The sequence below is a fragment of the Rhinoraja longicauda genome, chromosome 9 (assembly GCF_053455715.1).
Source record: "Rhinoraja longicauda isolate Sanriku21f chromosome 9, sRhiLon1.1, whole genome shotgun sequence".
Classification (NCBI taxonomy): domain Eukaryota; kingdom Metazoa; phylum Chordata; class Chondrichthyes; order Rajiformes; family Arhynchobatidae; genus Rhinoraja; species Rhinoraja longicauda.
Window position 1 is genome coordinate 34,556,558 of NC_135961.1, and position 27,575 is coordinate 34,584,132.

The 27,575-nt window shown below is 42.4% G+C and overlaps 1 protein-coding gene across 3 annotated transcripts in view; it reads left to right on the plus strand.

Annotated features, from left to right (window-relative positions):
• The window catches only part of prkd3 (protein kinase D3), a 255,173-nt gene that overhangs the window by 4,673 nt on the left and 222,925 nt on the right, over positions 1-27,575 (plus strand). For all 3 annotated transcript variants that reach the window (XM_078405083.1, XM_078405085.1, XM_078405084.1), the window contains exon 2: positions 142-718. In XM_078405083.1, the coding sequence (XP_078261209.1) occupies positions 422-718 (297 nt within the window). In that variant the 5' untranslated portion in view covers positions 142-421. The remainder of the gene's footprint in view (positions 1-141; positions 719-27,575) is intronic.

Sequence of the window (27,575 nt, forward strand, 5' to 3'; positions counted from 1 at the left end):
AAAATATATAAATATATATATATATGCGTATGTATATTTGCGCCTTCTCGCTTTCTCTGCTTGATGCACGTTGCAGGAAACGTATTTTTAAAAAATCATCTATTGAACGAGTTGCCCCTTTCTCTTTTCTCTCTCTTGCAGAGTATTTCCGGTGACGGACTGGGCGGATTGAAAGTACTGGGAGAGAAGAGGGAGGGGAGGGGGTGAAACCATGAGAGATGTGGCTCCCGCTGTACAAACTTGAGGGCGAATACCAGGCCGCCACCGTGTAAACCCACCCTGGTGGACCTGCTCCAGTAACCCCGGCTGGGGAAGGGGGAGCCGAGAGCGGACTGCTCGCACTGCTGCATTGTTTCTGGGGGCTGTTTTCTTCTCCGCAAACGCTGGAAGTTTCTTGAGTGGAAAACCCGCCGCCAGCCAGATGTCAAGCAACAGCAACTCGTCTCCTCCCGTGTCCCAGAGATTGCTGCCGACTACTCTGCCACTGCCTGCCTCTTCGCCCACCCCGTCGCTCTCCCCGCCGGCCACCTCTGTGCTGTCGGGCCGGCTTTCCAATGGGAGCCTCAACGCCCCGAGTCCCACCAATTCCCGGGGATCCTTCAACGGAGTCTCCTTCCTTCTGCAGATCGGCCTCACTCGCGAACCGGTGACCATCGAAGCACAAGACATCTCCCTCTCTGCAGTCAAGGACCTCGTCTGCTCTATAGTGGACCAAAAGGTACAATCTTCTCCATTAAAGGTGTAATGTCGATAATTTAACTGGTAAAAACTTTTTCCCCTTTGGTGGGGGAGTAGGGGAAAGGCAGCCCTGCATCAACGTTAGAAGGAAACAGCCGTCAGAAGTTGTTGCCAAAGTTCTGAACTCTGAAACACACTTGTGTTGAGATGTGCCGCCTCGCCTCGCAACATCTAACGGTTCTTTTTGCACAGTTTAAGCAGGATCTGTCAAGGCGTGATGCAATCTTTTTAAGTACTGTAGTTCCGTGATCAATCTCACAAAGTAGTAATTTCTCTGCCCCCTCCCTCCACCCCTCTACCCCCCCCCCCCAAATAAACAGTTTACAACTACACAAGATTAATAGCATCGGTACATTCAGCTATGGATGATGAAACCGTGCACCCTTTAAACAGGCAGAAGGATAATTGGTTTCAGTCAGAACAAGTCTTTGTCCAATTTTGATACAATTTCTATTTCAGAGTTTAGCAAATTTACTAAACTGATACAAGTGACTAATTACTTTGTGGAACATTTGTAATGATGGTGAAATATTTATATTTTGACGAATTGCTTAGGCATTACAATATAATTTAGCACTGAAAGATTGGAACTGCTGTACGTTTCTTAGTAGCTAACTGTGAAAGTTGGCAAGTACACAACAATCTTGTACACTCTTAACTTTTTCTCTCTGGCTGGTTCAACTGCTTCAAGCATGCATAAAATGCTTGTTATTATGTAATTGATTTAACTTGTTACTGAATCAGTGTTCTGCACAAAGATGCCATTGTGCTACATGGACAAAACTGTAGCACAAGCTTGCAATATGCTATTTTCAATCTTTTACTTGAATATTTTTAAAATCGGGGAATTAATTTTGGATGATACTCATGTAGACTTCTGGATCATTCCCATCATGTTTTCAAGTAAATGCATTTGTGTTAATGCCATCTAATTAACATTGCATTACATTTTAGTCAGATTTGTACATTGCACTCTCTTCAGCTCTGAGTTACCAAAATATTTCAGCAACATCTTTATGTATGAAAGAGTCTGAGCTCTTGAAAAATTGAGTTAACAATTTAACTTGCATTGAGTCTGCACTCTGTATCTTCCCCTTTAGTGTCTTATTGTACTTGAGTCCAAACTGATTGTATCTGTGATCAATGTGATCTATTTGGAGAGCATGCAAAACAAAGCTTTTCACTGTACCTCGGTGTGACAATAATAAACCTAAAAAATCACAAGAGGCACGTTTTGGGATTTAAATTTTTTTTAATAATACTTATGATTTAAAGACTTACATTGAGAAAATCTTGAGAGGAATAGATTGGGTAGACGCACAGAGTCTCTTGCCCAGTGTAGGGGAATCGAGAACCAGAGGACTAGTGGGGTACCGCAAGGCTCGGTGCTGGGACCGCAGCTATTTACAATATACATTAATGACTTGGATGAAGGGATTAAAAGTACCATTAGCAAATTTGCAGATGATACAAAGCTGGGTGGCAGTGTGAACTGAGGAAGATGCTATGAGGTTGCAGGGTGACTTGGACAGGTTGTGTGAGTGGGCGGATGCATGGCAGATGCAGTTTAATGTGGATAAGTGTGAGGTTATCCACTTTGGTGGTAAGAATAAGAAGGCAGATTATTATCTGAATAGGAGATAAGGGGATAAGGTGTCAAGTTAGGAAAAGGGGACGTACAACGAGATCTGGGTGTCATAGTGAATCAGTCACTGAAAGGAAGCATGCAGGTACAGCAGGCAGTGAAGAAAGCCAATGGAATGTTGGCCTTCATAACAAGAGGAGTTGAGTATAGGAGCAAAGAGGTCCTTTTGCAGTTGTACAGGGCCCTAGTGAGGCCGCACCTGGAGTACTGTGTACAGTTTTGGACTCCAAATTTGAGGAAGGATTTCTTGCTATTGAGGGCGTGCAGCGTAGGTTTACTGGGTTAATTCTCGGAATGGCAGGACTGTCATATGTTGAAAGACTGGAGCGACTAGGCTTGTATACACTGGAATTTAGAAGGATGAGAGGGGATCTTATCGAAACATATAAGATTATTAAGGAGTTGGACACGTTAGAGGCAGGAAACATGTTCCCAATGTTGGGGGAGTCCAGAACCAAGGGCCACAGTTTAAAAATAAGGGGTAGGCCATTTAGAACGGAGATAAGGAAAAACTTTTTCAGTCAGAGAGTTGTAAATCTGTGGAATTCTCTGCCTCAGAAGGCAGTAGAGGCCAATTCTCTGAATGCATTCAAGAGAGAGCTAGATAGAGCTCTTAAGGATAGCGGAGTCAAGGGGTATGGGGAGAAGGCAGGAACGGGGTACTGATTGAGAATGATCACATTGAATGGTGGTGCTGGCTCGAAGGGCCGAATGGCCTCCTCCTGCACCTATTGTCTATTGATATAGGTTTAAAGAGAGGGAGGAAAGATTTAGTAGAAACCTAAGGGCTAAGTTTTTAATACAGTGGATGGTGGGTGTATGGAGTGAGCTGCCGGAGGAGATAGTTGAGGCAGGTACCATTGCAACTGGTATATGGAAAGGATAGGTTTAGAGGATTATGAATTACTCCAGGATTTTGTGTTTATCTTTGGAAAACTAACCAGATGAGGTGTAGTTCTATAATTTTATAATCCACCCTGCTTAATCTACATATAAATAAATGGAATGTAATTTAGGGTGAGTTGCAGAATCTATCTTCCTCCCAATCCCACCTCTTAGGTTTGGTATAATTACCAATTATTCATTCTGTTTCAATAAGTGCTTGGTAGCATTATAAGGGGCAGGGTGGCAGATTGGCACAGCTGGTACAGCAGCTGCCTATCTTTAGAGACCCAGGCTTGACCCTGACCTTGGGTGTTGTCGATGTGGTGTTTGCATGTTCTCCCTGTGACTGCGTGGGTTTCTTCCGGATGCTCACATTTCCTCCCACATCCCAAAGACGTGTGGGTTTGTAGGCTAATGAGTTTCTATTAAAAAAATTGCTCCAAGGGTGTAGGGAGTGGAAAAACGGGATAACAGAACTAGATTGAATGAGTGATTGAAAGTCAGCATGCTGCCGTGCTGTACCTTTCAATCAATCCATCCTCATCATGTTCCTTTTCAATTTTGTATTTGATCTGTAAGTAGCTATTTTATATTTATCTTGTTCTGGCAATAATGTCTCCACAAACACCCAATTGAATCTCTTCTTAATTTAGTAACGCCTTCATTACATTTTCTCTTTTGCAGGAAAGAGTCCTAGCTCCTGAAACCAGTTGTAGACACAAGGAACTGTTGGTTTATAAAAAAAAATAGACACAAAGTGCTGGAATAACTCAGTTGGTCAGGCAGCATCTACGTTGAACATGGATAGGTGACGTTTCGGGTTGGGACTTTTCCTCAGATTGATGGGTCCTGACCCGAAACGTCACCTATCCATATTCTCCAGAGAAACCGCCTGACCTGTTGAGTTACATAAGCACCTTGTGTATTATTTTGTAAACCCCAGCATCTTGTGTCTTTTTTCCATTAAACTGGTAACAGGCTTTCAATTCTGGTAACATTCTCAAGTCGTTTCTTCATTCACTCTAGTACTTCAATCTTTTTGCTTTTGTATGAAGAGTGAAATTTGAAAAGTAATTTAAGATGGTCCCTGACCAGCTGAGTTACTCCAACACTTTGTGACTTTTCTGTAAACCAGCACCTGCATCCCCTTGTATCTAGTAATTTAATTTAGTCTATCTAAAGTTATGTACAAATTTAAAATTATGTCCTTGGTTTTATAATCATCTAGACTTTTTTCAATAAAACTCTGGAGGTTTGGTTGCACTTCTTGTGTCTTTTTGTTTTGTGTTGTTGATGTAGCATCATTTGCTGCAGTTTTGATGATGTAATGGTGAATTAACGTGGTTAGAAAATTACAGTTAGTGCTAATCTACACTCTCGTTTTACTGTCTTATCATTGTGAAGAAAGAAAACCTACTCTTTTGCCCACATGGACGGGAAGGATAATATTTCTGCCAGATCAGAATCATTCCTTTCCACTTGGCCTTTTTAGCTTTACTCTGTATTTCACGTACAGTTTTCTTGAAATTAGAATTTGTTTTCTTATCAGAAATTGCAAAAAGGCGGTGTTGGGTATATGGAACGAGCTGTCAGTGGAGGTAGATGAGGCATGTACTGCAACAATCTGTAAAAGACATTTGGACAGGTACATAGTACATAAATGATCAGAGCAGAATTAGGCCATTTGGCCCAACGAGTGATCTATCTTTCCCTCTCAACCCCATTTTCCTGCCTTTTCCCTGCAACCTTTGACATCCTTACTAATCAAGAACCTGTCAATCTCCGCTTTAAAAAAACCTTCACAGCCAGCAGTCATCAGACAGCATCTGATGAAGGGTCCCGACCCAAAATGTCACCTATCCATGATCTCCAGAGATGCTGCCTGACTTGCTGAGTTACTCCAACACTTTGTGGTCTTTTGTGAATGGACAAGGGTGATTGGGCATGGTGGAGCAAGAAGCAGTTGGCAGTCAGTGATAGAATGTGTGGGGCTGACCACAATTATAATTGAAGGTAGGCAGATGTAGGTTTGAATATGAGTGCTGGATGTTGTCAGGACTCGAGGGCCTGAGCTATAGGGAGAGGCTAGGACTCTATTCCTTGGAGCGCATGAGGATGAAGGATGATCTTATAGAGGTGTACAAAATCAATAGAGGAATAGATTGGGTAAACGCGCAGTCTCTCTCCTAGAGTAGGGAAATCTAAAATCAGAGGACATAGGTTTAAAGTGAGGTTGAAAAGATTTAATAGAAACATGAGGGGTCACTTTTTTAGACACTAGATGGTGGGTGTATGGAATGAGCTGCTGGAGGAAGTAGTTGAGGCAGGTACTATCGCAATATTTAAGAAACATTTGGACAGGTACATGGATAGGACGGGATTAGAGGGATATGGGCCAAACACACAGGTGCAGATGGGACATGCTGGTCGGTGTGGGCAAGTTGGGCTGAAGGGCCTATTTCCATGCTCTATGACTCTATGCTGAATTCAAGTTGATGCCGGAGTTAGGCGACTCTTTGCATGCTGGTCCCAGAAAGGGATCTGCTATCATACATTACAATCACCCCGTGGTTTGGGAATCGGAGTGGGGATGGAAGGAGATGACGACCGCAGATGCTGGACAAAAGGCGAAATGAGAAGAACCGGGGGGGTCTTGCCTTCCTCGCCCTCGAGGTCGGCTGTTGGAGGCGTACCCTGGGAATGAGGGCTAAAGAGGGCCAGGGGTGGCGAGGGACATCGGATTGCAGGATGACAAAAATGGTGCCTCGTGCATACGGACTCAGTGGGCTGTTCCGTACTGACAGAGCAATGGTACTTGTGTACAGGGATTGTCTTGCTGAGCTGTTTGCAAAAAAATGTATTTCACTGTACCTAGTACACGTGGCATAAAGAAACCATCGCCATACTTGTGCACATGATAATAAACTCAACTCGACTTGGTAACTGCAAAAACAAGGAACTGCAGATGCCAGTTTACTAAGAAATAAACATGAAGTGCTGGAGTAACTCAGTGGGTCTGGCAGCATCTCTGGAGGATGTGGGTAGGTGAGGTTTTGGGTCAGGACCCTTCTTCAATCTGAAGACCAATCCATGTCCTCCAGAGCTGCTGTTTGACCTGCTGAGTTACTCCAGCACTTTGGTTTATTTTACTTGATAACTTGTGCAGCTGTTAATGTTGCTTGCTCACTGTTCGAGGGATCCAGGTTCAATCCTGGTCTTGAGTGTTGCTGGCATATTGTTTCTCTCTGTGACTATGTGGGATTCCTCTGAGTGGAATCGGAGCAAGTCAGTACAAGGGGACAGTCGTTAGAAGAAGTAAGATTGACTTTTACAGCACCTTTCAGAACGTCTGCTTATAAAGCATTTTGGAACATTGATGTACATCCGAATTATTATTACTGTTGTAATACAGGAATTTTTGGAATTCTATCCCCAAAAAGTTCCTTTTGATCTTGGTTTCACTCCAATTTCCCTTCGGGGATGTGAATAAAGTTTTATCGTATCGTATCGCTTGTGAAAGTTTGAGGTCAATATGTTTTGTTGGGTAAGGACAGCAATGGATATGGATCAGTGGTGAGTTAATGAAGTTGATTTGTAGATCATTGATAATGTTGGAACAGGCTGCAGACCACGAATGGGTGACACCTGTCTCTCACTTCCACCAAAGCCAGTCACAGAGTGTGTTTTTATCAGCAGTGGTGCCTCGGTCTTTTAAACCCTCAAGTGAGGTCATGTAAATCACAACGGTTTCCTTTGATATGTTCATTCATCTGAACTCCAGCATGATAAAATGTTATTTATCAATTCATTCATTCATTACTTGCACTGATTTCAATTTTAAGACTCTTCTGCCTCTCCCTGTCTCTCCGTCTCCCCCTCTCTAATATATTGGCAAGTTGCGAACATCAATGGAGTAGTTCAGAGCTAGAAATAATGGAATTGCAGATGCTGGTTTACAAAAAAAAATAGACGCAGAGTGCTGGAGTAACTCAGCGAGTCAGGCAGCATCTTTGGAAAACATGGAAAAATAACGTTTCGAATTGTGTTAGTCCATCACTTTGTTCCTGTTATTGCTCTTTTTGACTACCTGTGCTGCATAATGCTAACTTTTGATGAGGTCGGTGCAAAAGATGAGCATTCTGCACATTGCAATTGGGACTCTTTCCCCTGATTGTGTGAATAAAGGAAACCTATGCTTCTTACGACCCAATGTTGTAAATTTCCTCGGTGAGGGACGAATAAAGGAATATATTATTATGTACAAAGCACCTGAGGTGGAGTGCAGTTGGGATAAACAGTTGAGTGTTCTATTGCTAATGGAGGGTTTATCATGATTCCACATGTTTGGAATCGCTTCAGATGATGGATAATATAATTCATTGAAGGCATCTTTCAGTTACGCTGCCAAATGATTCAACAGATTTTTATTGTGGTTAGTGTTATTTACAACAGGGCGGTAAGTGGGAAGTGCATACAACTTTAAGTGTAGCAATCAGCTGCATGGTGTAAACAAAACCAAGCACAAGAAGTTGCATTTAACCAAAGTAATCTTAGAATTGAAAAATCCTTACAAGCATTAAGTAGTTGCAAAGTAGCACTCTGTTGTAGTGTTTGTGTCAATTCAACTCAAACTCCCAGAAATAAGGAACTGCAGATCAGATGCTGGTTTACAAAAAAAAGACACAAAGTACAGGAGTAATTCAATGATGTACAAAAACAGCTGGAGTAACTCAGCGGGACAGGCAGCATCTCTGGAGAGAAGGAATGGGTAAAGTTTCAGGTTGAGACTCTTCTTCAGACTGAAAGTCAGGGAAAAGGGAAACGAGAGATATAGATGGTGATGTAGAGAGATATTGAACAAATGAATGAAAGGTATGCAAAAAAGTAACGATAATAAAGGAAACGGGCGATTGTTAGCTGTTTGCTCAGTGAGAATGAGAAGCTGGTGCGATGGATGGAGAGAGAGGGAATGCAGGGGTTACTTGAAGTTAGAGAAATCAATATTCATACCACTGGGTTGTAAGCCAGTCAGGCAGTATCTCTGGAAAACATGGATAGGTGTTGTTTCATGTTGGGACCCTTCTTCAGACTCAAACTCCTAATGCGAGACTATTTCAGGTGCCTAACAAGCACACCTTTTTTTCCCCCCTCTTCTCTGTGCCTCATCTGGATGCACATAAATTTCTCCCGCAATCTTTCCACTCCTTCCCATTCCCCCATCCCCCCACTCCCTTCCACCTACATTTTGGTCAATTGGCCTCTGAAAATTGCCCCTGGTGTGCAGGGAGTGGATGGAAAAGTGGGATAACAGAACTAGTGTGAATGGGTAATTGATGGTCAGTGTGGACTCTGCGGACTGAAGGGCTAGTTTCGATACTGTAACTCTAAACCAAACTATTTATTTTCTCTGGCTTCATATTTCGTGCTTTTCTTATATCACAGCTTTTTATCTTTTCTTTTCATCTCTGTCCACCCAGCTGCAAATCACCCCCCCCCCCCCCACCTGTATCCACCTATTAGTTGCCAGGTATTGTTCCATACCCATCTTTTCCAACTATCTTCCCCCACCACCCCCCCCCGTACCCACTAAAAGCGTTCTGAAGAAAGGGCCTGACTCCCGAAACCTCGTCTAAACAGCACTTTGTGTCTTGTTGTGATGAGGCAGGAACTTGCCAAGGGACAATGCTGCTTACACTCCACTGTGAAATCATCCATAAATTCCAGCAAGGGAGGTAAATTTCACATTAGATCCCTTTATGATCACAAGTGTAACTGGGGTGCAGCAACACTTAGGTGGTTTCTCAAACGCAACGTGGAAAATAAATTAAAAAATTACACCCGTAGTGGTAAAATGTAATTTTAAAAACATTCTAAAAAAAGACACAAAGTACTGGAGTAACTCAGTGGGTCAGGCAATATCCCTGGAGGACATGGATAGGTGATGTTTTGGGTCAGGACCCTTCTACAGACTGATTAAGAATGCCTGATTACCGTGGGTGTAATCAACCTGCATGAAGCTAAAACACAGACAAAAAAAACAGTCTGAAGAAGGGTCTCGACCCGAAACGTCACCCATTCCTTCTCTCCTGAAATGCTGCCTGACCTGCTGAGTTACTCCAGCATTTTGTGAATAAATACCTTCGATTTGTACCAGCATCTGCAGTTATTTTCTTACACAAAAAAATTGTGTAGTAAACTTAAGGCCCTGTCCCAGTTCGGCGATTTTTTAGGGGACTACAGGCGACTAGGCTGTCGCTGCACGGTCGCTGGGGTGTCGCGGGCATGGTCGTGAGTAGTCTCCAAGGAGTCACCAGGCTGTCGCCTGGTGAAGTAGGTTGTTGCCAGGTTGTCGCCGGTGCTGACTTCGGCGAATTCCAAGTGTGGACTTGATCTGATCATCCATCAGTGTAATGTGTCCATAAATGATGTTAGGTTTTGTATGTTTTTGCACTTGTATTCTGTTTAAAGTTTGAATTTTGAAGTTTATTGAAGTTTATTACAATATTTATGTATGCACTGTTGTATGTTCTTATCAACCTTTAAAACATTTTTGTTTGTATATCAATAAAGGAAATTCTTGACATTTTGACGGAAAATTGATGTATTATGAAATTGTATTTCAGAGTAGTTTCTCACGGCATCACTTTCAAATAGTCATGATGCAGAATGATTGGAAACCCTACCGTACACCCCCTTTTATAGGGAAAGTGGGTGAAACGTGAATTGTCTTCAGTTGTCTTTAGTCTTCAGGGTCATAGCTTGTCGTAGCTTGTCGCTGGTGGATGTTGGTTGACTTCGGTTGTCGTAGCTTGTCGCCTCTGTGGTGGTAGGTGTTGTCGCAGGTGCGGTCGTAGGTGGACGTTCTAATTGCGACGATTGGGTCGCCGGTTTTCGGTAACTTGCCGTAGCTTGACGTCGACTAGGTGGTAGGTTGTTGTAACTTGTCATAGACATTGTTGTAGGGGGGGGTCCAGTCGCCAGTTTTTCGGCGACCTGCTATGACTATGACAGTCGCCGGTAGTCGCCTTAACAAACGCCTAACTGAGACAGGGCCTTTAGTGTCTGAAGAAAGGTCTCGACCTGAAACGTCACCTATTTGTTTTCTCCAGCGATGCTGCCTGCATATTGTGTCCGTCTTCGACAATAGACTTGTGTTTTAGTTGTGACAACGTGGAAATGTTCTGAATTAACAGCATTTCAGATCAATTTTTAAAGCCAAAACTCCCATCTATCCCCTACAAAAAAGTTTGACAACTACTTATAAAAGCAGACACAAGGAACTGCAAAAGTTGATTTATAAAAAAAAGACACAAAGTGCTGGAGTAACTCAGCAGTTCAGTCAGCATTTCTGGAGGACATGATGGATGACATTTTGTGTCGGGACCTTTCTTCAGAGTGATCAGGAGGGTCCTAAATTGAAACATTGCCTATCCATGTCCTCCAGAAATGCCGCCTGACCAACTGTTAATCCAGTACTGTACCATTTTCTGTACACCAGCATTTGCAATCCCTTGTGTCTATTATTTTAAAAAAATGTTGAGAGAGATGAAAGTTTAAAGGAGATGTGCGGGGTAAGTTTTACACATAGTGATGGGTGCCTGGAACACGATGCCAGGGGTGGTGGTGGAGGCAAATATGATAGTGGTATTAAGAGGCATTTGGATAGGCACATGGATATGTAGTGAATGGTGGAATGCGAATCATGTGCAGGCAGAGGATATTAGTTTAACTTGGAATCATGTTCAGCACAGACATTCTGGGCCAAAGGATGTACTGCTCTATGTTTTATGAAATCTTAATTCTCTGCTCAGTTTTTAAAATACCTACAATATTACTCTGGTGAGGGATGGTTGAGAAATTACTGGAGGCAGTTCATCTCCCCAAACTTTTCTTTAATTACCAGCTTAGAAGTAATCCTCCTTTAAGTTACTCTGAACTTGGTGGTTCAGTGAATTGACTCTTGGCAAAATCCCCAAGCATGAAGTCAGACAGTAAGTCACATAATCCCCAAGCATGAAGTAAGCATGACAGTAAGTCACATAATCCCCAAGCATGAAGTCAGACAGTAAGTCACATAATTCTGTAATGATGTGTCACAGAAAGATGCCACTTGGCTCATTTTACCTCTGCAGTCTCTGGAAAAAATCTGCCCAAGTAGACCCAGCCCCTTGTTCTATGTCTGCTACCCTACAAATACATGCACTTCAAGTTTTATTATGTCTTTTTCTTTTTGAAAGTTTTCATCGAGTCTGCGTCCAATACTCTTTCGGATAGAAGATAGAACAAATAGCACATGAATCGACCCTTCAGCTCACATTGTCAGTCCCAAACATAATGTGAAGTTAAACTAATTTAAATCAGTACTTTAGTTTGGAGATACAGCGAGGAAACATGCACTTCAGCCCACTGAGTCCGCACCGACCATCGCTCACCCATACACAACTTCTATCCTACACGCTAAGGACAATTTACAGAAGCCAATTAACCTACAAACCTGTACCTCTTTGGAGTATGGAAGGAAACTGGAGCACCCAGAGAACACGCACACTGTCACAGGGAAAACGTATAACGTCCATATAGACAGTACCCGAGATTAGGATCAAACCCAGGCCTTCAGCAACCCTACCACTGTGCCATTCTGCTGCCCTGGCTATTCTAGTACTCTAGATCACATTCAGGTACAATAACATAATTTAAAAGACACTTGGACGGGTACATGGATTTAAAAGGTTTAGAGGGTATAGACCAAATGCAGGCAAATGGGACCAGCAGAGATTCGGCATTTTGGTCGGCATAGACGAGTTTGTGCTATTTCCATGCTGTATAACTCTATGACTCTAGTTCTTGTTGGAAAAGCCTTTTCAGGTTTACAAAAGATGCTGGTTTCCAAACTCATCGGGTCAGGCAGCATCTCTGGATAACATAGATAGGTGGATAGAAGAAGAGACATTTAATGGGAAAATCAACCTGAGCATACATATGGGCGGCACAGTGGCACGATGGTAGAATTGCTGCCTGAAAGCACCAGAGACCCGGGTGTGATCCTGACTATGTGCTGTCTGTACGGAGTTTGTACATTCTCCCTGTGACTGTGTGGGTTTTCTCTGAGTGCTCCGGTTTCCTCCCACTTTCCAGAGATGGTAGGTTTGTAGGTTAATTGGCTTCTGTAACTTGTCCCTGGTGTGTAGGATAGAACTTGTATATGGGTGATGGCTTGTTGGCCTGTTTCCACCATGTATCGCTAAATTAAACAGGCACTGAAATTGTATAGGATTCCTTCTCATCTTTACATCTTCTCATAATTTAGAGATACAATGTGGAAACGGGCCCTTCGGCCCACCGACAAACTACATCACGGAGATGAGAAGGAATCCTATACAATTTCAGTGTGTGTTTTGGCCAGCCTTTTTCACTTACAAGTTAAGGGCAGGGAATGATTTCTTCTTTGATTAATGTTATTTGTAAAAAAAATTCTAATTGCTACGTATTGGTAAGTCAAGTTGCCACCACTTTCATTTGAATAATTATTTGTGATTATGAACTCTCCGTGAAAAATGTTAGCAGTTATTTGTTTAAGCTAAAAAATTCTAATTGCAATACGCTGTAAGTCAAGTTTTCACCACTTTTATTATTTGAATAATCATTTGTAATTAAGCACCCACCATGAAAGATGCACAACTTCTCGGATGTACTGTACATTGTGTTCTTTTTCCTGTTTTTGTTAAATATTTGACATATAAGTGATGTTTCAGTTGCTGGTGATGTTGAAGAATAGTAACATTTTTCATGTAGAGCACAGGAACAGGCCCTTCGGCCCACAATGTTTGTGCCGAACATAATGCCAAGTTAAACCGATCTCACTTGCGTGCAAATGATCCATACCCTCTATTCCTTGCACTTCCATGTGCCTGTCTGAAAGCCTCTTAAAAGCCACCATCATATCTGAAGTGTCTTGCTTTTAAGGCTGTTCTAAAGAAGTATTTCTCCATGGCCCGTTCAACAGCCCAATTGTTTGACAATGCTGGGTCATAGTCTGAATATGTGCTTTTGACTGCGCCTGTTGGCTTGAGCTTTACCTTGCACTAAACGTTATTCCCCTTATCCTGTATCTGTAAACTGTGGATGGCTTGATTGTAATCATGTATAGTCTTTCTGCTGACTGGTTAGCATGCAACAAGCTTTTCACTGTACCTCGGTATGTGTGACAATAAACTAAACGAGCAAAACTAATTTGCAAAGGACCTGTTAAGTTGATATATATTTACTCCATTAGGATGGTGGATTTTGAACTCTGATTAAAAATGTGTGAATAATATTTCAGCAATTAGCAATAATACGTATTTTGTTTATCTCAGTGAACACTATCACATTAAATTTGACACACATCCACATAAAGAACAAAGCTCAGTGATCAATAAATAGGTCTGAAAGTAAGCAAGAGACATGAACAAAGAGTGTAGGAAGGAACTGCAGAGCTGCAGAAGATAGACACAAAGTGCTGGAGTAACCCAACGGGTCAGGCCTCTTAAATGCCACTTCTCCGGAGGTGCTGCCTGACGCAGTGAATTGCTCCAGCACTTACTGTCTATCTTCAACATGAACAAAGAAGTGCTGGTGATGAAGTTTAGTATTTTTATTGTCTTAGCGTGCCTGGTGTCATTGAAAAGGGGAAGAAAAATTCCAGATGCAGGAAAGTGACGTCTTGGTGCTGCAACGGTAGAGTTGCTGCCATACAGCACTAGAGACCGGGTTTTGATCCTGACTCCAGGTGCTGTTTGTACATGGTTTGTACAGGCTGGTAGGTTAATTGGCTTCTGTAATTTTAAAAAGTTAAATTGTCCCTGGTGTGTTGCATAGTGATTGCTGGTGATCGCTGGTTGGTGCAGATTCGGTTGGCTGAAGGGCCTGCTTCCACACTGTAGCTGTAAAGTGTAAAGTTTAAATCTGAAATTTAAAAAGAAAATGCAGGGAACCATAGCGATGCAGACACCATTTAAATAAGAGAGGGGGGGGGGGGGTTTGGATGATGTTTTGGATTGGGATCCTTCATGAAACATCCTCTGTTATTTCCCTCATGGATGCTGCCTGTTTTACTGTATTCTTCCAGCAGTTTTTTCGCTCAGGATTCCAACATCTGCAGTTTCTTGTGTCTCCAAGAGAGTTATTGCGGTAATGTTTCAGTCAATAACCTATTTATCAGACTAAGGAAAATCTGAAATTAAAGGGTGAAGGGTGGAGAAAACAAAAGGAATGTTTGTAAAAGGTACCGTATAGGAAACAGTCCCTTAGGCCCACCGTCCATGCTGACCATCAATCACCCTTTCACATAAGTTTCCCACTTTACACATGTTATCCCACTTTCGTATCCACTCCCTGTACATTAGAGGCAAAATAGAGGACAATTAACCTGCAAATCCGCATGTCTTTAGGATGTGGGAGGAAACCAGGGCACCTAGAGTAAACCCACGTGGTCAATGGGAGAACGTGCAAACACCACAGGCAGCACCTGAAGTCGGGATCGAACCAGGTCCCTAGTGCTGTGAGGCAGCAGCTCTATCAGCTGCACCACTGTGCTGCCATCTCCTTTCAAAATGCAGGTTTGTGGGTTAACTGGCCTCTTTAAATTTCCTCTAGTGTGTTGGGGGTAGATGTGAAAGTGTCTAACATAGAACCAACGTGAATAGGTGATCAATGGTCAGTGGGTCAAAGGGCTTGTTGCCATGCTGTAACTTTATATAAAATAAATCTTTTTTAGTCCAGAAATATTGGCTAAATAGAATTTGTTGTGACCCTGAGCTGAATGATCTGTGCTGTGATTCTACAAGAGCATTTATTAATTTCAGTAAAGATAAAGTTTCTGATGTGTCAAAGCTTAAACATGTCCAACCCTTGCTTTCCCTCTCTCTCCACCCCTCTGGTATCCCAGTTATCTGACCAGTCTGACTGTGCTGATTAAATGTTATCTTTGTATGTTTTGTCACCTTCCCCTGGCTAACAACATATTCTCTATTTTCCTTGATCTCCGTCCCCTTTGAGCTCTCGTTTTCACACCTTACCTTTCCATATTTCTGTGTCACCCTCTCCCCTGACTCTTAGTCTGAAGAAGGGTCTTGACCCAAAATGCCACCCATCATTCCAGAGATGCTGCCTGTCCCGCTGAGTTACTCCAACATTTTGTGTCTAACACTTTCCTAATGTTGCTTTACAAAGGCTGGTAAATCAGCAGCACATTACCTGCATTATTCGAAAATGTTTACTTTGCTTTTATTTGCTCTGAAGTGAGTTGACAGAGAGTCATTGAAAGCTTTCAGAATGATCGGTGGAATATTGCAGCACTGAATTTCGTGGAGTGCTGGTGTATTTACATAAATGGAAGTATTTTTCTCTTGTGGCTTGTCAGGTAGATATTTTGTTAACAAGCAGAGTCTTATATAAAACTGTTTCCATTGTGTTTTATCAAAACTGACCAGCGATCACCCCGTACACTAGCACTATCCTACACACAAGGGACAATTTACAATTTTACTGACCAAGTAACCTATAAACCTGTATGTCTATAGAGTGTGGGAGGAAACTGGAGCACCTGGAGAAAACCCACGTGGTCACAGGGAGAACATACAAACTCGGTACCGTCAGCACCGGTAGTCAGGATCAAACCCGGATCTCTCACGCTATAAAGCAGCAACTCAACCGCTGTGCGACAGTGCCACCCTGTATCTACAATGTAGCAATGGAAGTATATGGCGGATATATGAGAGGATTGGATAAGGTGAATGCACAGAATCTTTACCCAGAGAAGGGGAATCAATAACAAGAACATATGTTTAAGATGAGAGGGGCAAGATTTAATACGAACCTGGGGGGGCAACTTTTTCACTTGGAGGGTGGTGGGTATATGGAACGAGCTGCCAGAGGAGGTAGTTGAGGCAGGTACTGTTGTAGTATTCAAAAGACATTTGGACAAGTACATGGACAGGAAAGGTTTAGAGGGATATGGGCAAACGCAGGGAATAGGACTAGCTTAGATAGGACATCCTGTTGGCAGGGACGAGTTGGATCGAATGGCCTGTTTCTGTGCTGTATGGCTCTATGACCATGAAGTTTTTATGCAAGTTTGGATCTCTCCTCTCACACACCAACAGATCAGCAAGGTCAGCTTCTCGTGGTTGTGCCTGATTACCTCGTTTGGGAAGTGAAATCAGTTTATTGTTTCCATATTGTCAGAAGCAGGGAGCCCTGTGGTCATATGAATGCAGAGATAATCCCCTGACCAGCAAATGCTGAAGTCACTCCAAGTCCTCCCGCTGCAGCATTTAGCTTTAAAAAATAAGGCCAAGATCATTAAATTGGTTTGTGGGGTTGCTGCAAAAATATCAATTAGTCAGTTGAGCATCAGTGACCAACAATCAATTGAAACTATTGACTTGGATTTGTTTTTGTTGCTGCTGGAATATCAATTAGGTTAAAAGTTTCTTTCTCCTTGCCTCTTACACAACCTCACCCTCTTTTGTCGCGATCCCATTGGTCCTCTTCCAGTCAAAGATTGATCTCTTTGCCCGATCGCACAGGAATTTGGGAAAGATTTTGCAATTAAGAGCATCGCCTCGGCAAAATTGGCACGATATCCGGAGAGTTTTGGGCAGGTCTTTGATGCAACTCCAGGCAATTCTGTTTAGATTCTGCACCTGTTTCTTTTCCCTAAAATGGATCGGGAACTGAAGGGATCTGGAAAGGTGAAGCCATGTTGCTGTGAATCACAGTTTTGTTGATGGACTGTAAACACCAGCAGTAAGGCTCTGGTAATAGCTGCTACATTTCTCTATGTGACAGCACTCAATTCACACAGTGGGATGGTTTTAGCTTAGTTGTCGCTTCATTTGGAGATATAATATGGAAACAGGCCCTTCGGTCCACCAAGTCCACACCGACTATCGATCATCCTTTCACACTAGTTCTATGTTATCTCACTTTCGCACCCACTCCCGGCACACGAGGGGCAATTTGCAGAGGCCAATTAACCTAAACCCGGGATAGACACAAAATGCTGGCGTAACTCAGCAGGTCAGGCTGCATCTCAGCCCAGCACGTCTTTGGTATGTGGGAGGAAACCAGAGCACCCGGAGGAAACCCACGCGGTCACAGGGAGAACGTGCAAACTCCACACAGACAGTAACTGAGGTCAGGATCGAACTTGGGTCTCTGGTGCTGTGTGGCAGCAGCTCTACCAGCTGCGTCATCACTGTACCGCTGGTGATCTCGGTCATGTAGGCTCCGGGCTGAGTAGCCTATTCCTGCTCCAGTTCTTTGCAGAATAAGATGCTCTTTGACCCATTCTTTAATGAGCACCAAAGAGAATTCTCTTGGCCCTCCATATCCTCTTCATGTAGATTCCTGTTGGGTCATAGTTTGTTGACAGTGAGTTCTATCATCCACTTTGCTGCTTCTACTTTCTCTCAGTTGACTGAGTTGCTTCAAAGCTGCATTCTTTACAGTGCCATCAAGGGGATGCTTGACTAATGTGGCCCGAGGCTCTAGGATTTTCTCCTGAACTTTTCTCCTCTCAGTCTCTCCTCCCTAAAGACAATGCTAATATCGACCTATTACAGATGGGGATATCATGCCTTTAGGGCAGTGCACTGGTGCAACGGCAGAGTTGCTGCCTTACAGGGCCAGAGAGCTGGGTTTGATCCTGACCACGGGTATTGTCTGTGCAGAGTTTGTATGTTCTCCCTGTGACCACGTGGGTTTTCTCCAGGTGCTCCTGTTTCCTCCCACATTCCAAGGGCTTGCAGATTTGTAGGTTAATGGGCTTTGGTAGAGATTGGAAATTGTCCTTAGTGTGTAGGATAGTGTAAGTGTACAGGGTGATCACTGGTCGGTGCGGATTCGGTGAGCTGAAGGGCTCGTTTCAATGCTGTATCTCTAAAGTAAAGCCTAAATCGCACGCTGCTGTCATCATGTCATGTGAAGTCATGGAGCGATACATATCGAGACAGGTCCACCAGTCCAGCTTGTCTATGCCAACCGAGATGCCCCATCTAAGTTAGTTTAGCTTAGCCATTTAGCCCATAACCCTCCAAACCTTTTCTGGACATGTACCTACCATGTCCACGTTCCTTTTAATTGTTCTTGTAACTGCCTCAATTGCCTCCACTGGCAACTCGTTGCCTATACCCACCACCCTTTGCGTGAAGTGACTTTTTATTGTTCTCTGTATGATTCTAATAATTGAGGTTTTGATTACTGCTCAAGATTTAAAAAAGAATAGACATGCTGTGATTACCAATGTGTTAGAAATTCCCTGCACAAAATCCAAGACTTTGGCTCTCCTATTTGCAAAGTAGATAGCCTTGAAAATGTTCTTTTACTAATAACTGTTTAGCACTCGTGTTTATTTTCCACAGTTTCTTGTGAAGGCATTTTGACGAGGCCTCTGTTAACTTTTATAATTTTGATGGAAGCTACCTATTGGTTTTTTTGCTTTCATTTGCTTGAACATGGTGCAAACCTTGTATTTCAATTGCCTTTCCATCACCCTTTCCTATGTAGAATCTGCTCGCAATGCCTGCTCCATGGCTACGGAATGCAGCGCACAATCCGTGTCTGCTTTAAAAAGACTGGAGAATTTCCATGCCTTTAGCTACTGTTTCCTGTGATGTGTCACAATGTGAGTGGCAATTTATTTGACACATACTTGTTCCTTTTGCCTGACTAACAGATGAAATGTATTTGGATCAAACTAAAATGCAAACTATTGGGAAGGCATGTAGTTCAAAAGTCCATCACGCACGAGTGGAAGTAATATTCGTAGATCGGAGTCCTCTGGATAAACTGATCCATATGTGGATCAATATTGGTTAAACATTTGTTGTTCCTCTGTTTTGAAGACCACACAAGTAGGTGTGAATCACATCCACGCTCCAGTGGAGGAGACATGAAGCACAACCAAGGGGGTGGTCTGAAGCAACTTCTGGACACACAGCTTCCAAATCCAGCTTCAACATGAAATCACTTGGGTTTGAGCTTGCAAAAACACATTGCGTGAATAATTGTGACAGAAATGCAGTGTGTTTCTTGATTAGTTGCTGCTATATATAATTGCGATCTCCACGTGAATACCTGACTACTGTGCCAGTATTGCCTCACAGGTGTGATTATTTGTCATGGCTGCAGATTTTATCTCTTACATCGATCCTCTCCAACCGTCCCTCGTGCGGCAACATAATCAAAGACTTGTCCCACTCCGATCATTCCTCCTCCTCCTCCTCCTTGCTCCCGTCTGGCAGAATGTACAGAAGCTTGGAAGCGTGCACTACCGGACTTAGCATCTGAGCGGTACATCCATAAGCCAGGGTACTGTTTGACCCACCTCTACCCCATTGCAGACATTGGACTTTGTCTATGAAACTGATATGCTACAATGCTGAAAACTATGCGTGTTTGGTTTTGCATTTTTGGAATAATATGATTGTTCAATTAATATAAAATCCTAATTTACATGCTGTATTTTTGAAATAATGTGTTCAAATTTCCGTAGTCACGTATATGTTTAATTTATACGTGCTGCTTTCCAGGCTTAAAACACAAAGTGCAGGGTGCCGCAGCGGTGGAATTGCTGCCTCACAGCGCCAGAGACCCGGGTTTGATTCTGACTACAGGTGCTGTCTGTACGGAGTTTGTACTTTCTCCCCGTGAGCACTTGGGTTTTGGTTTCTTTCCACACTCCAAAGACGTACAGGTTTGTAGGTTAATTGGCTTTGGTAAAGATTGTAAATTATCCCTAGTGTGTAGAATAGTGTTAGTCTACGGGATGATCGCTAGTCGGCACGGACTTGGTGGGCCGAAGGGCCTGTTTCTGCGCTGTATCGTACAGGTATGTAGGTTAATTGGCTGGGTAAATGTAAAAATTGTCCCTAGTGGGTGTAGGATAGTGTTAATGTACGGGGATCACTGGGCGGCACGGACATGGAGGGCCGAAAAGGCCTGTTTCCGGCTGTATATATATGATATGATATGATGATATGATAAATCACCTGTATTCTGCACTCTCCACCGATTGTATTTGAGTTTGAGTTGATTGTATTTATGTATGGTGTATCTGATCTGTATAGATAGCATGCAAGACAATGCTTTTCCCTGTATCTCAGCACATGTGACAATAATAAATCCAAATCTTTGTGGTTGGAAGCAGCTTGTTTTTCTGAAGGACAGCTTGTTCTTCACTGATTTACCACATAGACACATGGCCCATCCTCATGGAGCCTGAGGGAGTTGCAAAGTAGCGAATAGTTGCGACTGTCTTAAGTGTAGAATGAATTGAGGTGAACGCGGTTGCGAACAGTTGCACATGTTGTTAGACATGATTCCTCGCCTCCGAGCATATCCCCTCCCCATGCCCTATCCTTGCCATGTGGAGGACAACCCATCAACATCTGCACTGCCTTCTCACACCAGATGGAAAGCAGCGACTCCTTGTTCCCCTTTGTGGTTGATCCTTGGCTGGCAACATCAGCCTTTAGTCCTCATGTCCAGAATTTCTGATGAGGGAAAGTTCTTGCAACCCCCCCACCATCGGTAACACAGGCTGGCTGTTTTTCATCAATATAGTATCCAATTTTTTTGTTGATATTCACCTAAGTGTGAGGTTGGTCAGACATCTCGAGCAGAAACAAAACTTCCAATGGAGCCCTATTACAAAATTGTTCCACAGTGCCAGCCTAAATCTCAGGAAGGAGTCATGACCGATAAATATTTTTGAATTGGTGGAGAATGTTACCATTACACTGTCGTAATGGGTCTGAAGAAGGGTCTCTACCAGAAGCGTCGCCCATTCCTTCTCTCCGGAGATGCTGCCTGTTCCGCTGAGTTACTCCAGCATTTTGTGTCTATATTACATTATGGTAACTGGTTGATTGGTTGGAATTATACAAGATCATAAGTAGATTGGAAAAGATCGGAATTTGTTGTGAAATGACAGCAAATGTTGGTCTTAGAATAGCGGGCTGCAATGCTTTGGATTTCTCATCTACTGCCATTAACTTTATTCTGGAAATCAGCCATGTGATGTCATCAAGCAGGGTCAACAACAAATCTCATTGTGTCCATCATGAAAATTCTTCAATGTACTAGAGTAACTCAGTGAGTCAGGCAGCATCCCTGGAGAACATGGAAAGGTGATGTTTCGGGTTGAGACCCTTCTTTAGACTGGTGGTAGAGCCAGAGAATAGTAGGAATCACGGAGGGGGAGCAGTGAGAGAGAACGTCTCAAAGAACTCCCTTTGGAGAGAGGAGGAGATGTTCTTCAAAGTTGGCATACCCTGAAGAGACTTCGCAGTGGAGCAGTCAAAATGTAATAACAAGGAACTGCAAAGATAGACACAAGAGTAACTCAGTGATTCAGGCAGCATCTCTGGAGAACATGGATAGGTGACGTTTTTGGGTCATAACACTTCTTCAGAGTTCTCACCTTCAACAATCCAGATGATAGCAAACAGATTATATTACTCCTTTTTAAGAAAGAAAATAAAGAATGTGATCAAGACACAGGATTAGGAGAGAAACTGAACTGAAATTGTTCTCAAATGTTTTCATTTTTCAAAAGCTGTGTCAAATTGTATCATTAAAACTGTACAGCACAAGAACAGGTCCTTTAGCCTACAAAATGTGTTGCAAGGAACTGCAGATACTGGTCAAAATGTGTAGAAGAAGGGTCGACACAAAACATCACCCATTCCTTTTCTCCAGAGATGCTGCCTGAACCGCTGAGCTACTCCAGCATTTTGTGTCTATCCTTTGGCCCACAATGTCCATGCCAGTCATGATGCCAAGTTGATGCCAGCTAATCTGTACTGTCTGCATGTGATCCATATCCCTCCATTTCCTGCATATCCATGCACCTAACCAAAGGCCTCTTAAGTGCCACTATCATATCTCCCCATCAGAACTGCCCCCTCCATCGACTCCTTTAAGTCCAGGCTCAAAACCTATTTCTACTCCCTAGCGTTTGAGGCTCATTGAGGAGGCGCTGTGAACTGTTTGCGTGCTACTGTATGTTTCTTTTTTTTTTCCTTCCATTGGAACCTAATCAGATGTACAGCACTTTGGTCAACGTGGGTTGTTTTTAAATGTGCTATACAAATAAAATTGACTTGACTTGACTTGACTTGATATCTGCCTCCACCACCACCCCTGGCTGTGTGTTCCAGGCACCCTTCTGTGTAGTTAAAAACAATTACCCAGCTCATAGGGGTGGTGCTATAGTGCAGTAGAGTTGCTGTCTTACAGTGCCAGAGACCCTGGTTCAATCCTGTCCATGAGTGCTGTCTGTACGAAGTTTGTACGTTCTCCCTGTGAACACGTGGGTTTTCTCTGGGTGCTCCGGTTACCTCCCCACACTCCAAAGATGTACAGGTTTGTAGGTTAATTGTCCTGTAAATTGTAAATTCACCTTAGTGTGTAGGATAGTGCTAGTGCACAGGGTGATCGCTGGTCGGCGCGGATCTGGTGGGCTGATGGGCCTGTTTCCACGCTGTTTCTTTAAAGTAAAGTCTAAATCTCCTTTAAATATTGCTCCTCTCACATTAAAGCTATGCAGCCAGTGATATTGTTCATCAGTAAATAGGACACAGCATTGTTCAAAGACATAGTTATACTCGCTTGTGAATTAACCTTTCCCCAAGTGTTCCAGTCAGAACAGCGAGGATAGAACTGAAGGTCTCAGTAATTCAGCAATGTCATAAAGATTTCCATCCACAAAAGTTTCAACAGTACAAGGCACGACAAGTAATTTCGAGACTTCTACACTCAAATACATTTGTAAATCCAAAGTTGCTGTTTGTTTGGCAGTGTAAAAGTAGTAAATGCTTTTCGTTTCTTTGCAAAAGTAAATACGAGGGCAATCTAAATTAAAAAAAATTCTAACTTTATTCTTGGTGTTCTCACTGAGATACTGAGGAAAAGGTTAATTCTCAATCGCATATAATTAAGTCTTCAAATGGTATCGTGTCAAATTTACTTCTGAACAATATGCTGAACAGTTACTGCTGAACAAAGAACAGTGGTGCAGCTGGTAGAGTGGCTGCCTTACAGCGCCAGAGACCCGAGTTCAATCCTACTCGGATGCTGTCTGTGTAGAGTTTACACGTTTTCTCTCTGTGAATGGGTGGGTTTCCTCCAGCTGCTCTGAGTTCCTCCCATGTCCCAAAGATGTGTGGGTTTTCAGGCCTCTGATTGCCCCCGAAATTGCCCCTGGTGTGTTGGGAGTGGATGAGAAAGTGGGATAACATGGAATTAGTGTGAACAGGTGATCGATGGTTGGCATGGACTTGGTGGGCTGAAGGGCCTGTTTCCATTTAGAAACAAGGAACTGCAGATGCTGGTTAACAAGCAAAAGGACATAAAGTGCTGGAGTAACTCAGCGGGTCAGGCAGCATCTCTGGAGAACATGGATAGGTGATGTGTTAGGTCAGGACCTTTCTTCCTGGTCTAAATAAATACATGAAAGTCCTAGAGTAAGTTACAGAGTGGTTCTTTGAAGACCCGTCTTCAAATGGATAAGTGATGTTTCCATGCTGTATCTCTAAACGAAACTGAATATCTCTGGCCTGGAAAATGAGGTGAGGGGTTAAAATACCAAAGCTCATAAATATTATCTGGTGCAGAACAAAATGTAAGCACACGCCAGAAGATGATGTTGACTGTTGTAGCAACAGGCTTTGGGCCCATTGCGTGTTTCCAAAAATGAACACTGTCAACATCTGTTTGCCTAATATTTAATCTTCCAGATCAGAAAAGATGCTATTTCCATCAGCTCAATATGAATGCTCGAGAACTTTAAAATCCGACTGCAAATATAGGAGTCAAATAGAACTCAAGAGTTACTCCAGCATTTTGTGTTTTGCTACACTGGTTAGCACACAACTAAAGCTTTTCACTGTACCTCAGTGCACGTGACAATAAAATAAAATAAAATAAACTGATCAATGTGTGGTTTTGCACTGATGTTGAATTCCCCTGCTCCCATTTTTGAGTTAAAAAGGATTGCTTTATTGAATTTTAAATGATTCCTCAAATTATACAAAGGGCAAATTGTTCAGTGAGGAGTCATAATGTTAGCTGCAAACTCAAATTATATCAACCATTATCTACTGATCTAATTCATAGTCTGAAGTCTCACAGAGGAAACGTCTCCAAGAGGAACATTGAGGAGATGCATCACAAACTGCATAGTTAGTAAAATTAAATGAATTCTGACAGAGAGACAGTGTTTAAACTGATGATTTAAGCATACCACCGATATCAACACCAAAGTATTCAATTCTTGTGTGCAAATGGGCCTTGCAGCATAATTTTCATGAAAAATGCTTTTTTTTCCTTGATGTACTCTTGAGGGCTTTTACTAAAGTTTTGAACCATTCCACGAGTAAATAGTTATGCTATGTGAAGTTTTCACTCCCAAACACACTTCCTGTATGACGTTAATTTTTAGTGATGACTGTCAAAGTTTCTCTGAGAGTCATAGAGTTATACAGCACTGAAACAGGCTCTTCAGCCCACATGACGACCAAGATGCTCCATCTAGGCTAATCCCATTTGACTCATGTTGGCCCATATCCCTCTAACCCATTCCTATTCATGTACCGATTTCTAATTCTAATCAATTCGGCAATTTACTCAACTATGAATTGAATGTTATGACTGCCTGTATTGAGAATATAACATTGTGGGTTTTTTTCCCCGGCTCAAAATGTGCATAAATCTATTGGCTCCACATTAACACGATTTAATGGGCTAATCCTATTATATAGCTCAAAATCCCAGGTCAAGTGGCAAAGGACTGATATTGGAAGTCTTAGCCGATAAAGTATTTTTCTTGGATAGATACAAAATGCTGGACTAAGTCCCACTTAGGCGATTTTAAGGTGACTGCCGGCGACTAGGCTGTCGCCGACAGTTCGCCGGGGTGTCGCGGGCATGATCGTGAGGAATCTTCCAAAGATCGTAGTGGATCTCAGCGCGTCGCTGAGAAATCAAACGGTTTGAAATTTCTCGGCAACAGCTGGCTTGTCGCCAGGTATCGGAGCTTATTGCGGTCACTGTCGCAAGTTGTCCCCAGGTTTGATAGGTTCTCTTAAGATGCATTTAGAAGCACATAATATTAAAATAAGTAAAGTCATTTCAAAATACCGTAAAATGCTTGTGTTTAACGAATTTATTTACCGTCAGGACATTTGACAGGTAGATTGGAGGCGACAGTTTGACGGTCAGGTAAGTGTGGGAATTTTCGCGATGTTTTTGGCCTCAGCCATTACAGTTCAAGTGGGCTCCAAATCCAGATATTCAACCCAGAAACCAGATATGCATCTCCCTTACATTTTCAAAGAATGCCCACACACTTTTCACAAAAATTCACTGAACCACTTAAATTTTTTTTTTAATACAGCTATTAGTAAACTGGAAGTAAATCCGGTTTACTCCTTGTTACAGTGAAGCTTGGTTTTTAAGTAACCCATACAAGGTGTTATAGTTCAAAACTCAAGTACTTACCGACTTGTCAGTGATTTCAGCGAAAATGTTATAGGTGATAGAAAATGTATTTGTGGGCTGCATATAAAAGTGAAATTTGCCTAAAATTGCCATTGGAGTAAATTTTAGAAACACGGATTTGCAAAAAAAAAGGCACTAAGTGCTGGAATAATTCGGCAGGTCAGCCAACATCACTGGAAAACATGAATAGCTCTGAAGAAGAGTCCCAACCCGAAACATACTGGACGAAAGGTTATTTAGGTTATTCCCTTTATCATGTATCTGTACACTATGGATTGTAATCATGTATTCCTCTGACTGGTTAGCATGCACCAAAAGCTTTTCACTGTACCTCTGTGCACGTGACAATAAACTAAACTAAAAACTCAAACTATGCTCGCCAGAGATGTTTGAGTTGCGCTAAGTTACTCCAGCACTTTGTGATGGAGTAAATGTTATCAGAGGGCTAGGGATGTGCTAGCTTGCCGTCTCCAAGTATGTCATGTGCAATGTGTGTGGTGCCAGCTCTGCGTGCAAATTTATGCTTTTATAATTTAATTTCCTCCTCTATAAAGAGCTATGCATCCCTTGATTAAAAGTACCCAAATAATGTGCGTACCTTAACATAATTTTCATTAAGACGTGAAAAATATTTATAATTAATATCACGAGAATTATGTTATTTTCTGTACAATTGAATGTGTTTTTTAATTCCAAAATGATGGCAGCAAGTTTAACAAGTCTGTCCATGGTGCGGACTGTGCCTTGCAAATATACTTTGCAAAATCTGATGGATCTGCATTAATCTTTGGATAATCTTTTGGCATTTAAGAGACTTTTGGATAGGCCCATGGCTATTCAGGGACTAGAGCGATATGGATTACGCGCAGGTGGATAAGAGTTGGTCTTGCCATCATAACTGGCATGTACATTGTGGGTCAAAGTGTCTGGTCCTGTGCTGTACTGTTCTGTGTAAACACAATGAACTGCAGATGCTGGCTTACATAAAAAGATACAAAGCACTGGAGTAACTCAGCAGGTCAGACAGCATCCCTGGAGAACATGGATGGGTGACGTTCTGGGTCAGGACCCTCCTTCAGACCATACTGTTCTATGTTCCAGTAACATGGTAGCAACATTTCTGTACTTGACAGCTTGCTTTTGCATTTGTTTTTAGCTGCTTTTTTAGTTTGTTTGTTCAAGAGATTTTTGTTTTGGGTAATGTCTTTCACATCCTCTGTAAATCCCAAAGGTTCTCACAGACAGGTAATTATTGTTAAGATGCACTTAAGATTTCTCATTGGCAACTACAGTGCCCTCCATAATGTTTGGGACAAAGACCCATCATTTATTTATTTGCCTCTGTACTTCACAATTTGAGATTTGTAATAGAAAAAAAATCACATGTGGTTAAAGTGCACATTGTCAGATTTTAATAAAGGCCATTTTTATACATTTTGGTTTCACCATGTAGAAATTACAGCAGTGTTTATACATAGTCCCCCCATTTCAGGGCACCATGATGTTTGGGACACAGCAATGTCATGTAAATGAAAGTAGTCATGTTTTGTATTTTGTTGCTTATCCTTTGCATGCAATGACTGCTTGAAGTCTGCGATTCATGGACATCACCAGTTGCTGGGTGTCTTCTCTGGTGATGTTCTGCCAGGCCTGTATTACAATCATCTTTAGCCTATGCTTGTTTTGGGGGCTAGTACCCCTCAGTTTTCATAAAAGGCATGCTCAGTTGAGTTCAGATCAGGTGATTGATTTGGCCACTCCA